Source organism: Herpailurus yagouaroundi, unplaced genomic scaffold (assembly GCF_014898765.1).
Source record: "Herpailurus yagouaroundi ecotype Mexico unplaced genomic scaffold, PumYag 250, whole genome shotgun sequence".
NCBI classification, from domain to species: Eukaryota; Metazoa; Chordata; class Mammalia; order Carnivora; family Felidae; genus Herpailurus; species Herpailurus yagouaroundi.
In genome coordinates, this window is record NW_024412467.1 from 8,604,753 (window position 1) to 8,621,829 (window position 17,077).

The 17,077-nt window shown below is 42.1% G+C and overlaps 1 protein-coding gene across 5 annotated transcripts in view; it reads right to left on the reverse strand.

The window, feature by feature from the left end:
- Positions 1-17,077, reverse strand: part of KDM1B (lysine demethylase 1B) — a 69,369-nt gene that overhangs the window by 38,077 nt on the left and 14,215 nt on the right. For all 5 annotated transcript variants that reach the window (XM_040460529.1, XM_040460525.1, XM_040460526.1 and 2 more), the window contains one exon: positions 2,274-2,312. In XM_040460529.1, coding sequence (XP_040316463.1) covers positions 2,274-2,312 — 39 coding nt within the window. The remainder of the gene's footprint in view (positions 1-2,273; positions 2,313-17,077) is intronic.

Below are 17,077 nucleotides of genomic sequence, written 5' to 3' on the forward strand. Positions count from 1 at the left end.
CTCCAACCAGCCTCTGCCCTGGGATGTGAGCAGCTCCAACAGCAACTGATGCACCAGCACTCCATCCTGCCGTTCTGAGAGCATCCACTCGGCACAGTGGCCACTCCTGGACATGCGGCAAGAATTCGGCTGATGCACCATCAAGTACCCAGCTCTCACCTTCACTACACATGCCATAGAAGAAATCATACTTGATACAGTCAATCGATTAGCACAGTTAATGAAGTAGCCACTACGCTGGGTTAAATGGTGCTCCCCCAAAGTCTGTGTCCACCCAGAACCTCAGGATGTGACCTTATTTGGAAACAGGGTCTTGACAAGCGTAATCAGTCACACTAGAGGAGAGTGAGCCCTAAACTCACTGCAACTAACGGCCACATAAGAGGAAGAGAAGAGGGGCGCCTGGGTTGCTCAGTTAAGTTTCCGACTCTTAATTTTGGCTCAGGTCTTGATCTCACGGTTCGTGAGTTAGAGCCCCGCACTGGGCTCTGTGCTGACGGTGCAGAGCCTGCTTGGGATTCTCTCTCTCACCTCCTCTCTCTGCCTGTCCTGTTCTCTCTCTCAAAATAAATAAACTTAAAAAAAAAAAGTTTAAAAAAAAGGGGGAAGGAAAAGAGACACAAGGATGGGGAGACACACAGGAAGAGGGTCACAAGGCAGAGACTGCAGTGATACTTGGACAAGCCAAGGAACGCCCAGGGTGGCTCGTAACACTGGAAGCTGGAAGATGCAGGATGAACGCTCCCCTGGAGCCTTCAGGGGGACAACGGCCTTCATCTCAGACTCACAGCCTCTGAAACTAGGAGACAAGAGGCTTCTGTGGCCATCAGCCACTCAGGTTATGATCATTTGTTACAGCAGCTCTCAGAAGCTTATACAGCACTCAAAGTTCACAGCCTGCTTTCAAAGTGACCCTAAAAGCCACAGGAATAGAACCAGGGTGAAGCGGCTGCTCCTCTCTCTCAGCCAAACACAAGTAACTGGCAGGTCAAATCTGGGAACTCTTCCCAACTTTTATTTTTAAATTTATTTTTATTTATTTTGAGAAAGAGACAGAGAGCAAGCAGGGGAGGGGGAGGGAGAGAGGGGAGGAAGAGACAGGGAGAGGGAAAGGGGGAGGGAGAGAGGGAGAGAGGCAAGGAGGGAGAATCCCAAGCAGGCTCCACACTCAGCACAGAGCCTAACGTGGGGCTCAAACTCACAAACCCTGAGATCATGACCTGAGCTGAAGAGGCAGATGTTTAACTGAGCCACCCAGGTGGCCCGATCTCTTCCAAACTTTTTAAAGTTCTTACATCCCAAGAATATGGCCTCTGTCCTAAAGTTTCAGATTGTTCTGCATGCAAAAGGGTCTGATGTCAGGAGACAGATCCATAAGGTACTGCAACTATATTTATAGTCATTTTTTCCTTTCTATCTATAATCTCATCCTGTCTACCTTGAATCCAGAAAATATTTGGGCCACTGCTTTCCTATGGAAATGCTTGAGGGTAAAATTAATTATTAAAAATAGGCGTGTGTTTCACACACCCCTTTATATAACAGAATGGATTTCAAGTAGATTTAAGAGGTGTCCATCCTCCCTTGGTGTAAAAATCAGTCACAGTTCCTGAGTTTCAGACATGTAGAAAAACTGCAAATTAACACCCCTGTATTACTGAAATGCAGAATAACTCAGAATCTCAGAATTTTAGGAACTCAGAAATGTAAAAAGTCATTTTCTGAAACAGCCATAGGACCGGGCTGTATGGGCCATGGAGACTGCCAGCTCGGGTAGCAAGGATCCATAATTGAAACATGAGGAGGCTTCGCCTGCAGGAAATGCTGCTTCCCTCCCCTATGTGGGCTGGGACAGGACAGAGCAGTTACACAGAGGTCAGAACACACAAGAATACTCTCGTGGCTGAATGTGGGCCAAGACCATCAAATTACGGGCCTCTTGTTCTTCCCCTGGAAGGAGTCACATGGAGATAAGGTCACAAAGTCACCCACAAGAAACCAGTATAACAAGGCTGATGCTCGTATTAAGGCAAGCCTTCAGCTCCCTCCCTTTTAACTCGGAGCAAGAGAATTACTTCTCTTTAAGGTGGTGGGGGGGTCACCCATGATACCACTACTGCTGACATGTCCATCATACAGGTGTCATGTCAGATCAAAAGCCTTTGATCGGCACCCAAAGAGAAACTCATAAAACCGTTACTGTCACTGACTTATTCAGTACTTATCATCGAAGGCACACTGAACCGTAGTCTAGGACGTGCACAGATACTCACTAGATCCTCTGGAAGGCAACAATGATCTGAGGTCTCAGGCTGCAAAAGAGAAAACCAAGTGTTAACTAGATTTGCTTACAAAATACAGGTGTGTCAATGTGCCCTCCGTAAGACACCCCTTTTCACCTACTCCATTAGCCAAAGCAAAAAGTGTGATAAAACACTGCAGGAGTGAGAGTGTGGGAGACCCAGCCACTCCCGTAAAGATGCCCCAGGTGGAAAGGTAAAGAGAAGAGAATGATCTAGAGAGAGATTTGACAAAATAGGCAACACTTAAATGCGTGACAACTGGGCACCCTCTCTCACAGCTGCATGCCCAGCGATTCAAACTCCGCCAGATTTTCGAGAGGCACCTTCACACATGTGCACCAACAGACGTAGCAGAAATGTTCAAAGGAGCACTGTCTGAAATAGAAAAAAGCTAAACACAATGCAGAAGTCCATCGAGAGTAGAATAAATAAAGTGTGTTACGTTCAAAGAGCAGACCACTACACGGCGATCAGAAGGAACGAGCCACAAAGCACACGCTACAACATGGACGCGCTCCCACACGTAACAGGGACCAAGAAGCCAGGCCCAGAAGAGCACATACCGTAGGAGTCCATCTACATAAGGCTCAGAAGCCAGCAAAACAGGTCCAGTGTTCTAAGCCAGGACTGTGAGCTGGGATGGAGGGTATGAGCGAAAGAGGGGTGCAGGGGGGCTTCTGAGGGGTTGAGAAGTGTTGGATTTCTTCAGTGGGAGCTGGCTAAAGGGGGACTCTGAGAAAGTTCAGTGAGCTATGCATTTGGATTTGGGCATTGCCTGTTTACATGGTATACTTCAATAAGAAAGTTACCCAAATAAACTGAAGACTGGCATCCCATATGGCCCGGCAAATCTGGCCCCTGGAATATAGTCCAGAGAAACTCTTGCACATGTGCAAGAATGCTCACTGTATCTAACAGACCCCAAATGAGAAACGATCCTCACATCCACAAACAGGAGAACAGATCCACTGTGGTAGGTAGATTTATGCAAGGCAAGACTGCACAGCAGGGAAAATTAATGAACCAGAGCTTAAGCATCAACATGGATGCATGTGAAAAAGCAAGTTGCAGAGGAATACAAACCATACGACATAATTTATAACCAGTACAGAAACAGAGAACACTTTACATGTTGTTTTAGTTTCATAAATACGAATTAACTCTGCAACAAAAAGCAGAGGAATAATAAATGCAGAATTCAGAATACTGCAGGATACTTGCAGGGGAAGAAGAGAAAGGTAACTACCGAGGGGCACCCAGGGGGTTACAGAGGCCTTGGTAGGGCTCTGTTTCTAAAACTGGATGCTGGGTACCTGAGTGCTTGCTTTACTTCTTTGTTCCTTACATAACATTATAAATCCTCTTTCATATCTATGCATTAGCTCACAATAAAATGACCGTATATACTTTGACATAGAAATTTCACTTCTAGAGACACTTGGCTCAGTCGGTTAAGCTTCTGACTTCGGCTCAGGTCATGATCTCACAGTTCTCGAGTTCAAGCCCCAAGTTGGGCTCTGTGCTGACAGCTCAGAGACTGGAACCTGCTTCAGATTCTGTGTCTCCCTCTCTCTCTGGCCGCCCCCCCCCCCCGACCCTCATGCTCTGTCTCTCTCAAAAATAAACATTAAAACACACACACACATACACACACACACACACACACACACACACACACACACACACACACAAAACTTGGGACGCTTGGGTGGCTCAGTCAGTTGAGCGTCCAACTTCAGCTCCGGTCATGATCTCGCAGTTTGTGGGTTCCAGCCCCGCGTCGGACTCTGTGCTGCTGACAGCTCGGAGCCTGGAGCCTGCTGAGGATTCTGTGTCTCCCTCTCTCTCTCTGACCCTTTCTCACACTCTCTCTCTCTCAAATAAATAAACATTAAAAAAAAAAAAAAAACTTCATTTCTGGGAAATGATTCTACAAATATACTGAAAACAGCATAGATACAAAGCTATTCACTGTAGCATGTCAGTAACAGTAAACATTTAAAAGTCACCCACATACCCTTTAATCAGACTAAATTCATCAGGATCCATCCATTCAGTGGACTGTATTGTGCCGTCTTTAAGAAAAAAGAGATCTTTATCCACTGATACAGAAGCATCTTTAAGAGATATAAACCGACAAAAGCAAGCTCCAAAACAGCATGTGGTGCTCGCTACCATTCTGTTTAATGTTGTTTTACAAATAAACCCTTCCAGACTTTGTCCTTGACAAAATACTGAGCTGAAGACCAAAGTGACTCTGGGTCAATAAACACCATTTAAATAAATATTTCAAAAGATCAGGCTATGGATGGCAATCAATTGAGACTACAGCAATGGGTCTCAAAGGAAGATCTCTGGAGAGAAAAAGGAGATTGGGAAAATGCGATACCATAGTTAGAAGCTGGAATTTAAGAAGACCATAAAACCTTGAACTTAAAGACGGTGGGAAGCAGGAGGAGAGAAAGACAATTACATTTTCAAAAACGTAAGGAATCTGACACCTCTGAGCTCCACTGAGAAAAAGGACTTGTTAAAATATTTCCAACCATGTGATGAATCAAAATAAAGATGTGGGGAGAGAAGGAACCGTGCTAAAAGAAATCATGGAGAGCAGTAAAGCCACAGAAACACAGGAGCAAGAGTAAACAGCAGAGGAATCATGGTTACAGAAAATAACACAACAGCTACTCCAGCAAGGCAAACTAGAAAATAAAACCAAACAAAAAACACTAACAAGAATTAGGAGCAAGGAAAAGGTGAGGTGGACTGAAGTGTGATGTAACTTGGTTTTCTCCCCTTTCATGGCCAGGTGTCAACTTGTAACATCTAAGATTAAAATATGCCATTTTATGACATTTATGATTAAAATGGCGAGCCTGGGTGGCTCAGGTGGTTAAGAAGAGGGGTGCCTGGGTGGCTCAGTTGGTTAAGTGTCTGACTTCGGCTCAGGCCATGAGCTCACAGTTTGTGAGTTCAAGCCCCACACTGGGTTATGTGCTGACAGCTCAGAGCCTGGAGCCTGCTTGGGATTCTGTCTCTCCCTCTCTCTCTGTCCCTCCCCCACTCATGCTCATGGGTGCTCTCTCTTTCTCAAAAATAAACAAACAAACAGCGATTCCAACCTCCTAACATTCTCATTGTATGTTATCTCAACCTTTTAGGGGGTTTCTAGAAACTACTATCCCTTGTGATGAAGAAATAATCATCCCATGTTCAGCAATTTCCTTCACTTTGGCTTGTTCTTTTTTTAAGTTTTGTTGTATTAAACGCAATCACTTAGGGGTGCCTGGCTGGCTCAGTCAGTGAAACGTCTAACTCTTGATCTTGGGGTGTTGAGTCTGAGCCCCACACTGGGTGTAGAGATTATCTAAAAATAAAATTTTTTTCAAAAGCTAAAAAAATAAAGACTAAAAAATAAATAAATGCAATCATTTAACATAAAACCAGCAAGAGTACTTTTCCTCAGTATGAAGGTATCTGTCAACAAGGCCTTCTCCTCGCACAGATGTGGGAACACTCTTGAATAAACCTCATCTAACAATGGTTATTTCATGATGGTGACTCAATGAATTTGTTTTTTGCTATCATCTTTGTTCTCTTCTATACTGCTTCAATTTTTCAATGACAAATATACTATTTTTCTAAAAACAAGCTTGTTCTAAAGAAAACCTTAGACTTTTCAAAGTGGCTTAAATTTAAGAAAGTGAAAATGACACGGACCACCCGAAGAAAAATCAAGTTCAATGAGAAAAGGGACACAAACGACCTGAACCATCAGTAGAAATGAAGTCAAAATTGTATTTTCCATCGTCACGTGTAAAAGATAAGAGGGGTCATGGGTAACTCCAAACCACAGTTAAACCACAGCCAAACAACAGCCAGTTGAAGGAGAGGACGAAGTGATTTTCACATAAATTTTGCGTGTAAAACACACCTAGCATTTAGTAAGTAACATTATTATGCAAGTTATCCAAAATATATATATTTTTAAGATTTTTATTTATTTAAATACAAAATTTATTGTCAAATTGGTTTCCATACAACAAAATATTTTTTTTAATCGTTTAGAACAACTGTTTAGAAACTTCACAAAAATAGGCTGGGTGAAAATGGTCCAAAGGCTAGCGTCTATTAAAATAGCTGGGGCGTGCCTGGGTGGCTCAATCAGTTAAGCATCTGACTCTGATCTCAGCTCAGGTCTTGTTCTCAGGGTTGAGAGTTCGAGCCCCACATTAGGCTCTGCACTGGGCACGAAGCCTAAAAAAATAGTCTATTTTTGACTGATCTCTGGCTTGAGCTCTACTTTAAATATTATAATGAAACGTGACTGAGGCGACTTTTCACTTGAGAAGTCATCTGGGGCACAGGTGCTAGTTAAGTTCAGTGCAGCCATGTTACTGTTTTGCTGGCTGGACAGGCTCCCCTTTGCCATACAAGCTCCTCATGCCTTCACTACTCAAACCCCAATTCCTGTCTGTGTCCCCACTCAGCCTAAAAAATGAACATCAGCCCCCTCCCATATTTTTCTCTCCTATCCCACCAAGAGACTTTCTAGTCTGAAGGTTCAGCTTGTGCACCAATTTAGGGATAAATCGAAAGGTTTCAGAACAAGACTGGCTACTTCCAGGACCCTGATCCCAGGCTTACGTGTGTACTTTCCACCCTTCACTCCCACATACCAACGTCAATAAAACAGGGATACCACCACAGATCCCACTGACATTAAAAGGGGAACGAGGGAACAGTACAAACAACTCTAACAAATTTGACAATGTAGATGAAATAAACAAATTTCTTCAAAACCACAACCACCTAGGGGCATCTGGCAGGCTCAGGCAGTGGAGCGTGCGACTCTTGATCTCAGGGTTGTGAGACTGAGCCCTACATTGGGTGTAGAGATTACTTAAAAATAAAAATAAATAAATGCAACTGTGTAAAACATGTAGAATAAACCATGCATCTGTTAAAAACATTGAATTTGTAATTTCAAAACTTCTCACAAAGAAAACTGGCCTAATGTCCTCACAACCGATCACACCAAACAGTAAGAAAGAAATCATATCAATCTTACACAAACTCTTTAGAGGAGGAGGATATACTTCTCAATTGTCTTATGGAGCCAGCATAACTTGGATACCAGAACTAACTTGACAAGGATATTATAAGAAAATGACAGATAGTATTCATCATGAACACAGGTGCAGAATTCCAAAACAAGGCATCAGCAAACCGAATCCAACAATACATTAAAAGGGTAACATATGAAGCACAAGGGGGATTTTTTCCCCCAGGAACGCAAGGCTGTTTCAACATGCCAGAATCTGTGTGATTCACAACATTAACAGATTGAAGGTGAAAAACCAATATGATCATCATAAAAAATGCAGAGAAAGTTTTTCACAAAATCCAACATCTGTGGGGCTCCTGGGTGGCTCAGTCGGCTAAGTGTCTGACTTTAGCTCCGGTCATGATCTCCCAGTTCTTGGGTTCAAGCCCCACATTGGGCTCTGTGCTGACAGCTCAGAGTCTGGAGCCTGTTTTGGATTCTGTGTCTCTCTCTCTCTCTGCCCCTTCCATGCTCGTGCTTCTCTATCTCTCAAAAATTAATAAACATTTAAAAAAATTAAAAACAAATCAACATCTGTTCATAATAAAAAGTTCTCGGAAACCTAGGAATAGAAAGGAACCTTCTCAGTCTGATAAAAGACGTCCAAGAAAAACTACACCCAACGCTATACATAATGAAAAAAATACTGAACACGTTCCTTCTCAGGTCAGTAACAAGACAAAGATGTCTGTTTTCCAACTTCTACTCAACCCTGTACTGGTGGTCCTGACCAATGTAATAAGACAAGAAGAAAGAGCAAACAACCGAGATTTTATATACATGTTTGTTTTTGTGAGAGAGAGAGAGAGCATGCGTGCATAAGCAGGGAAGGGGTGGAGGGAGGGAGGATCTCAAGCAGGGTCCACACCCTGCGTGGAGTGTGAGGAGGGGCTCGATCTCATGATGGTGAGATCATGACCTGAGCCAAAATCAAGAGTCGGACACGTAATTGACTGAGCCCCCCAGGTGTCCCAAAACATTGTATTTTTAATTTTTTTTTAATTTATTTATTTTGACAGAGAGACAGAGCAAGTGAGGGAGGAGCAGAGAGAGAGGGAGAGACAGGATCCCAAGCAGGCTCCACACCGCCAGCAATGCAGAGCCCAACGAGTGGCTCCAGCCCATGTGTGAGATCATGACCTGAGCCAAAACCAAGAGTTGGACGCTTAATCGACTGAGCCACCCAGGTGCCCCAAAACTGAGTTTTTAATTGTTTTTTTTTTAACGTTTATTTATTTTTGAGACAGAGAGAGAGCATGAACAGGATGGGTCAGAGAGAGAGGGAGACACAGAATCTGAAACAGGTTCCAGGCTCTGAACTGTCAGCACAGAGCCCGACGCGGGGCTCGAACACATGAACTGCGAGATCGTGACCTGAGCTGAAGTCGGACGCTTAGCCGACTGAGCCACCCAGGCGCCCCAAACATTGAGTTTTTAAAAAACAGTAAAACGGGCTCCTGGGTGGCTCAATCGGTTGGGCGTCCGACTTCCACTCAGGTCATGATCTCACAGTTGGTGGGTTCGAGCCCCATGTCGGGATCTGTGCTGAGACAGCTCAGAGCCTGAAGCCTGCTTCAAATTCTGTGTCTCCTCCTCTCTCTGCCCCTCCAACACTCATGCTCTGTCTCGTTCTCTCGATAATAAACATTAAAAAAAAAAGAGTAAAACAGTCTTTATTCACAGTTGATGTGATTGTAGAAAACCCAAAGGAACCTATAAACGATCTTTGAAATTTAATAAGTGAATTCAAGAAAGTCTCTAGGTATAAAATCAACATATGAAGTAAATAGCATTTCTATATAATTTTAACAAACAACTTGACAATGAAATTAAAAATAAATCCTACATATAATTAGAAAAAGCAGAATATCTAGAAATAAATTTAACAAAAGACACCCTCCGTGGAAATGAGAAAAATACTTTTTTTTTTCTCAACAATTTTTTGTTTCTCAACAAATTTCTCAACGATTTCTTGAGAGAAATTAAAGACCCTGAAGAGACGGAGAGATATACCATGCTCATGGGTCAGAACAGAGATCAGGAAACATTTTCTGTAAAGGGCCAGATAGTAAATATTTTAAATTCTGTGTATCATATTTTCTACATCACAACCCCTCTGCCATTGTAGCATGAAAGCAACCATAGCCAATAATGAATGAGCATGGCTGTGTCCAATAAAACTTTATTTTCAGAGGGGAAGATGGAGGTGGAGTAGAAGGACCCTAGGCTGGGGCACCTGGGTGGCTCAGTCGGTTAAGTGTCCGACTTCGGCTCAGGTCACGATCTCGCGGTCCGTGAGTTCGAGCCCCGCGTCGGGCTCTGGGCTGATGGCTCAGAGCCTGGAGCCTGCTTCCGATTCTGTGTCTCCCTCTCTCTCTGCCCCTCCCCCATTCATGCTCTGTCTCTGTCTCAAAAAGAAATAAAACGTTAAAAAAAAAAAAAAGGACCCTAGGCTTGCCTTGTCCCACAAATAAAACTAGGTGAACTATCAAATCACCCTAACTACCTGAGAAATTGATCTGAAGACTGGCAGAAGAAACTCCACAACTAAAGATGGAGAAAAGGCCACATTAAAGAAGGTATGAGTGCTGAGATGAAGCTTGGGAAAGAAATGGATCATGGCCGCTGTGGTAGGGAGGGAGAAACTACAGTGGGGAAGGAAAAAGACAGACTGGCACACGGGAGTGCACGGGGAAAACATATCCCCACAGTAAATGGCTTGGAAAGTAAGAAGGGACAAATTCTGTGAGTTCTTGCAACCAATAAGAGTTAAAGCCTAGAGTTCGAAAGGTCAGTGGGCTTGGCAGGGATAGAGCCCAGAGGGCATCAGGGCTACTCTTGGAGAGAAGGCAGGGCAAACAGCCCTCGGACATACAGCATGAAAACTGCAATCTGAAGAGCACCCAGGGCACAAAGTGGGGAGGTTAGTTGCTCATCTCAGAGCACGTCCCAGAGAGACAGCCATCACAGAGAGACCCCTCTGGGAACAAAGGAACTGTCAGGCATCACTTCTCTCCTACCCCTCAGCATAAACACAGAGCCACCTCAGGAACCAACCCAGCGCCAACACCTGCTACCTAACTTGCTTACGCCAAGCCTCCCCCACCCATGTTCATGCTTGCCCTCCGCAGTCACGCTTGCCTCGATCCCAGCATGGCAGGCCCTGTCTCCCAGAAGACGGGTGCAAACCTTTATCCATATCATGTCTCCCCACCTGGGAGTTTTGCAAAGCCTCAGTTTCAGTGGCAGTGGTGACAGGTCCCATTTCACAAGCAAACTAGAGCACACACAGGCCATGAACCAAACACAGCCCACAAAAGGCAAAGAGAGCCTCTGCAGATGACTAGCCTAAAGGATAAAATGGCCAGGACACAACAGCAGAGCACTCACAACACACATTGGAGATATTCCCAGAAGTTCCAGGCCCTGGGGTACAGGAGAAGCTACATGGCAGGGCACTACGGGACCTCCGCTTCATAAGACCATTACCCTCAAGAACAGATGTAGCCAGCTTTCCTAATACACAGAAACAGGAATACAGACTTACATAAGATGAGAAGACAGAGGAATTTGCCCCAAATGAAAGAACAGGACAATGCCACAGTCAGAGATCTAAGCAAAACAGATACAAGCAACATGTCTGATGGAGAATTTATTTTTTTTATTTTTTTTTATTTAAAAAAAATTTGTTTTAACGTTTATTTATTTATTTATTTAAATTTTTTTTTCAACGTTTATTTATTTTTGGGACAGAGAGAGACAGAGCATGAACAGGCGAGGGGCAGAGAGAGAGGGAGACACAGAATCGGAAACAGGCTCCAGGCCCTGAGCCATCAGCCCAGAGCCCAACGCGGGGCTCGAACTCACGGACCGCAAGATCGTGACCTGGCTGAAGTCGGACACTTAACCGACTGCGCCACCCAGGCGCCCCATAACGTTTATTTATTTTTGAGACAGAGAGAGACAGAGCATGAATGGGGGAGGGGCAGAGAGAGAGGGAGACACAGAATTGGAAGCAGGCTCCAGGCTCTGAGCCATCAGCCCAGAGCCCGACGTGGGGCTCAAACTCACGAACTGTGAGATCGTGACCTGAGCTGAAGTCAGACGCTTAACTGACTGAGCCACCCAGGCACCCCTCTGATGGAGAATTTAAAGCAATGATCATAAGGATACTCAACGGACTTGAGAAAGAGTAGAGAACAACAGTGAGATCCTTAACACTAAGAAAAGGAGTAACATAGCAGAGATAAAGGGCTCAATAAATAAAATGAGAAACACACTTGATGGAATGAACAGCACTGTGGAAGAGGCAGAGGAACGAATTAACAGAGTGATGGAAAGTAATCAAGCTGAACAAAAGAGACAAAAAGGAATTATGCAAAGCGAGAAGAGATTTAAGGAACTCAGTGATTCCATCAAACATAGTAAAATTTTATTATAGGAGTCCCAGAAGAAGGAGTGAGAGAAAAGGGGGAAGAGCATTTACTTGAAGAAATGATAGCTGAAAACTTCCCTTATCTAGGCAAGGAAGCAGATATTCAGATCCAGGAGACACAGAGAACCTCCAATAAAATCAACAAAAGCAGATCCACACTAAAACACACTGTAATTAACACAGCAAAATATAGTGATAAGGAAAAAATATTAAAAGTAGCAATACAAAAGAAGACTGTTACATACAAAAGAAATCCCAGAGGTGCCTTGGTGGCTTAGTCCATTGAGCATCTGACTTGATTTCAGCTCAGGTTCATGATCCCAGGGTCATGGGATATAGCCAGGTGTCCAGCTCTGCACTAGGCATAGAGTCTGCTTGGGATTCTCTCTCTTCCTTCCTCTGCCCCCTCCCTAACTTGCACTATCTAGAAATTTTTTTTAATTAAAAAAAAAAAAAAGAAAGAAAGAAAGAAAAAAAGAAACTCCATAAGGCTATCAGCTGAAACTTTCCAAGGCAGAAAGGAGTGGCACGTTATATTCAAAGTGCTGAATGGGAAACACCTGTAGCCAAGAATCCTCTATCCAGAAAGACTATCATCAAGAATGGAAGGAAAGATAGAAAGTTTCCCAGACAAAAACCAAAATAGTACATGACCACTAATCCAGTCCTGCAAATAATATTAAAGGGGACTCTTTAAGTGGAAAGGAGAGACCAAAAATGACTGTATGAGGGTAGAAAACAGAAATGCAGTTAAAATGAGTATTTCTATTTAAAAAAAAAACAAACAGCCAAGAAACACACAAAAGGATATAACACACTATACCTAAAACACGGGGAAGATAGGAAAAAAGAATGGTTCAGACCTAAATGACCATCAGCTTAATACAGACTGCTATATGCAGAAGAGGTTATACACAAACCTGATAGTAACCACAATTCAAAAATCACTAACAAATACGCAAAGGATAAAAAGAAATCCAAATAGAGAGCTAAAGAAAACCAGCAAACCATGAAAGAAAGACAAGAAAGGATCAGAGAAAATCTTCAGCAACAGTCACAAAACAAGCAATAAAATGACAATAAATATATGGCCATCAATAACAACATTGAATGTAAATGAACTAAACGCTCTAAGCAAAAGACATAGGTTGGGGCGCCTGGGTGGCTACGTCAGCCAAGCAGTTGACTGGGGCTCAGATCATGATCTCCTAGTTCGAGAGATCAAGCCCCGCATCCGGCTCTATGCTGAAAGCATGGAGCCTGCTTGGGATTCTCTCTCCCTCTCTCTCTCTGCCCCTCTCACACACGCATGCACGCTCTCTCAAAAATAAATAAATTAAAAAAAAAAAAAGACACGAGTTTACAAAATGGATTAAAAAACGAGACCCATGTATATGCTGCCCACAAGATACTCATTTTAGACCTAAAAACACCTGCAGATTTAAAGTGAGGGGATGAAGAAACATCACGCAAACGGATGTCAAAAGAAAGCCAGAGTAGCGATACTTAGACGAAATAGACTTTAACAGAAAAGAGGCAGAGAAGGACACTATAGCAAAGCAAATAATCCAACAAGAAAATCTAACAATTATAAATATTTATGCACTCAACATAGAAGCACCCAAATACATAAAATACTTAACAAATAGAAAGGAACTGATCGATAATACAAAAATAATAGGGGACTTTAACACCTGACTTACACCAAAGGACAGATTATCTAAACAGAAAATCAACAAGGAAACAATGGCTTTGAATGACACACTGAACAGATGGGTTTGAGAGATATATTCAGAACATTCCATCCTAAAACAGAATACACATTCAGGGTGCTGGGGTGGCTCAGTCAGTTAAGTGTCTGACTTTGGCTCAGGTCATGATCTCATCATTGGTGGGTAGAAGCCCCACGTTGGGGTCTGTGCTGACAGCTTCAGATTCTCTGTCTTCCTCTCTCTGCCCCTCTCCCACTCACGCACACACTTGCGCGCTTTCTCTAAAAGAAATAAACATTAAAAAAAAAAACTTTTTAAACAAAAGCCGAATACATGTTCAAGTACACATTGAGCTCTCCCCACAAGAGATCACATATTGGGCCACAAAACAAGCCTCAACAAATTTAAAATGATCAAAGTCCTATACCATGCATCTTTTCGGACCAGAACACTATGAACCTTGAAGTCAACCACAAGAAAAAATCTGGAAAGAGCACAAATACATGAAGGTTAAATAACATGCTATTACACAATGAAAAAGTACATGGAAACAAATGAAAATGAACATACAATGGTTCAAAACCTTTGGGACACAACAAAAGCAGTTCTAAAAGGGAAGTTTATAGCAATGCAGACTTACTTCAAAAAGCAAGAAAAATCTCAACTAAACAACCTAACCTTGCACCTAAGAGAGCTAGAAAAGGAACAACAAATGAAGCCCAAAGACAGCAAAAGGAAGGAAAAAAAAAAAAAAAGATCAGAGCAGAAATAAACGTACAGAAACTAAAAAACACTATAACAGATCAACGAAACCAGGAGCTGGTTCTTTGAAAAAAACAAAAAGCAATACAATTGATAAACCTCCAGCCAAACTCATCAAGAAAAAAAGAGAAAGGACTCGAAGAAATAAATCATAAATGAGAGAGGGGAAACAACCAACATCTTAGAAATATAAACAATTGCAAAATATATTATGGAAAACTACATGCCAACAAATTGGACAACCTCAAAGAAATGGATAAATTCCTAGAAACATATAACCTACCAAAACAGAAACCAGGAAGAAATACAAAATTTGAACAGACTGGTTGAATCATTAATCAAGCAAAGAAATTTAATCAGTAATCAAAAAACTCCCAATAAATAAAAGTCTAGGACTAGATGGCTTCACAGAGGAATTCTACCAACATTTAAAGAAAAGTTAACACCTATTCTTCTCAAATTATTCCAAAAAATAGAAGAGGAAGGAAAGCTTCCAAATTCATTCTATGAGGCCAGCTTTACCTGGATTCCAAAACCAGATAAAGACGCTACAAAAAAAGACAACTACAGACCAGTACCTGTGATGAACAAAGATGCAAAAATCCTCAACAAAATGCTAGCAAACCAAATACAACAATACATTTAAAAAATCATTCAGTGCACCTGGGTGGCTCAGTCAGTTAAGCATCCGAATTTGGCTCAGGTCATGATCTCACAGCTTGTGGGTTCAACCCCTGCATTGGGCTCTGTGCTGACAGCTCAGAGCTTGGAGCCTACTTCAGATTCTGTGTCTCCCTCTCTCTCTGCCCCTCCCCCGCTCATGCTCGGTCTTTCTCTCTCTCAAAAATAAAACATTAAAAAAAAAACCAAACCATTCACCTTGATTAAGTGGGATCTATTCCTGGGTTGCAAGGGTGGTTCAGTATGTGTAAACTAATCAACACAATAAATCACACCAGTAAGAAAAAGAGTAAGAACGATATTATCATTTCAACAGATGCAGAAAAATCATTTGACAAAGTACAACATCAACTCATGATAAAAACCCATAACAAAGCTGGTTTAGAGGGAACATATCACAACATAACAAAGGCCATGTATGAAAAACCCACAGCTAACATCATCCTCAACGGGGAAAAAACAGAGCTTTTCCCCTAACGTCAGAAACAAGACAAGGATGTCCACTCTCACCACTTTTGTTCAACATAGTACTCAAAGTCCTAGCCTCAGCAATCAGACAACAAAAAGAAATGGCATCCAAATCAGTAAGGAAGAAGTAAAACTTTCACTACTGGCAGACGACATGATACTATACACAGGAAACTCAAAATACTCTACCAAAAAACTGCTATAACTGATAAATTCATTAGAATCATAGGATACAAAATCAATCTACAGAAACCTGTTACATTTCTATGTATCAACAATGAAGCAGCAGAAAGAAAAATTAAGAAAACAATCCCATTTACAACTGCACCAAAAAACAATAAGATGCCTAGGAATAAACCTAAGAAGAAAAAGACCTGTACTCTGAAAATATAAACTACTGATGAAAGAAATTGAAGATGACATAAAGAAATGGAAAGACATCCCATGCCCATGGATTAGAAAACCAAATATTGGGGGCACCCTGGGAGGCTCAGTTGGTTGAATGTCCAACTTCAGCTCAGGTCATGATCTCATGGCTCAGGAGTTCCAGCCCTGCGTCAGGCTCTGTGCTGACAGCTCAAAGCCTGGAACCTGCTTCGGATTCTGTGACTCCCTTTCTCTCTGCCCCTCCCCCACTCACATTCTGTCTCTCAAAAATAAAAAAAATATATATATTAAAAAGAAAAACAAAATTGTTAAAATGTCCATACCACCAAAAGCAATCTACAGATTTAATGCAATCTCTACGAAAATACCACCAGCATTTTTTTACAGAGCTAGAACAAACAACCCTAAATTTGCATGGAACCACAAAAGACCCCAAACAGCCAAAGCGATCGTGAAAAAGTAAAGCAAAGCTGGAGGCATCGTAATTCCAGACTTCAAATTACACTACAAAGCTGTAGTGATCCAGGCAGTATGGTACTGGCACAAAAACAGACACATGGATCAACAGAACAGGATATAAAACCAGAAATGAACCCACAATTATATGGTCAATTAATCTTTGACAAAGCAGTTAAGAATATCCAATGGGAAAAAGACAATCTCTTCAACAAATGGTGCTTAAAAAAAAAGTGGACAGCTACATGCAAAAGAAAGAAACTAGACCACTTTCTTACATCACACACACACACACACACACACACACACACACACACACACTTCAAAGTGCATTAAAAACCTAAATGTAACACCGCAAGCCATAAAAATCCTTGAAGAGAACACAGGCAGTAACTTCTTTGACACTGGCAAAAGCAACATTTTTCTAGATAGGTCTCCAGAGGCAAGAGAAACAAAAGCAAAAATAAACTATTGGGACTACACCAAAATAAAAAGCTTCTGCACGATGAAGGAAACAATCAACAAAACTACAAAGCCACCTAATGAATGGGAGATCATATTTGCAAATGACATGTCTGATAAACAGCTAGATCCCAAAATACATAAGTAACTGATATAACTCAACACCCAAAAAATGAATAATCCAATCAAAAATGGGGAAGACACGAATAGACGTTTTTCTAAAGACGACATACACATGGCCAACAGGCACATGACAAGATGCCCAACATCACTCATCCTCAGGGAAATGCAATTCAAAACTACA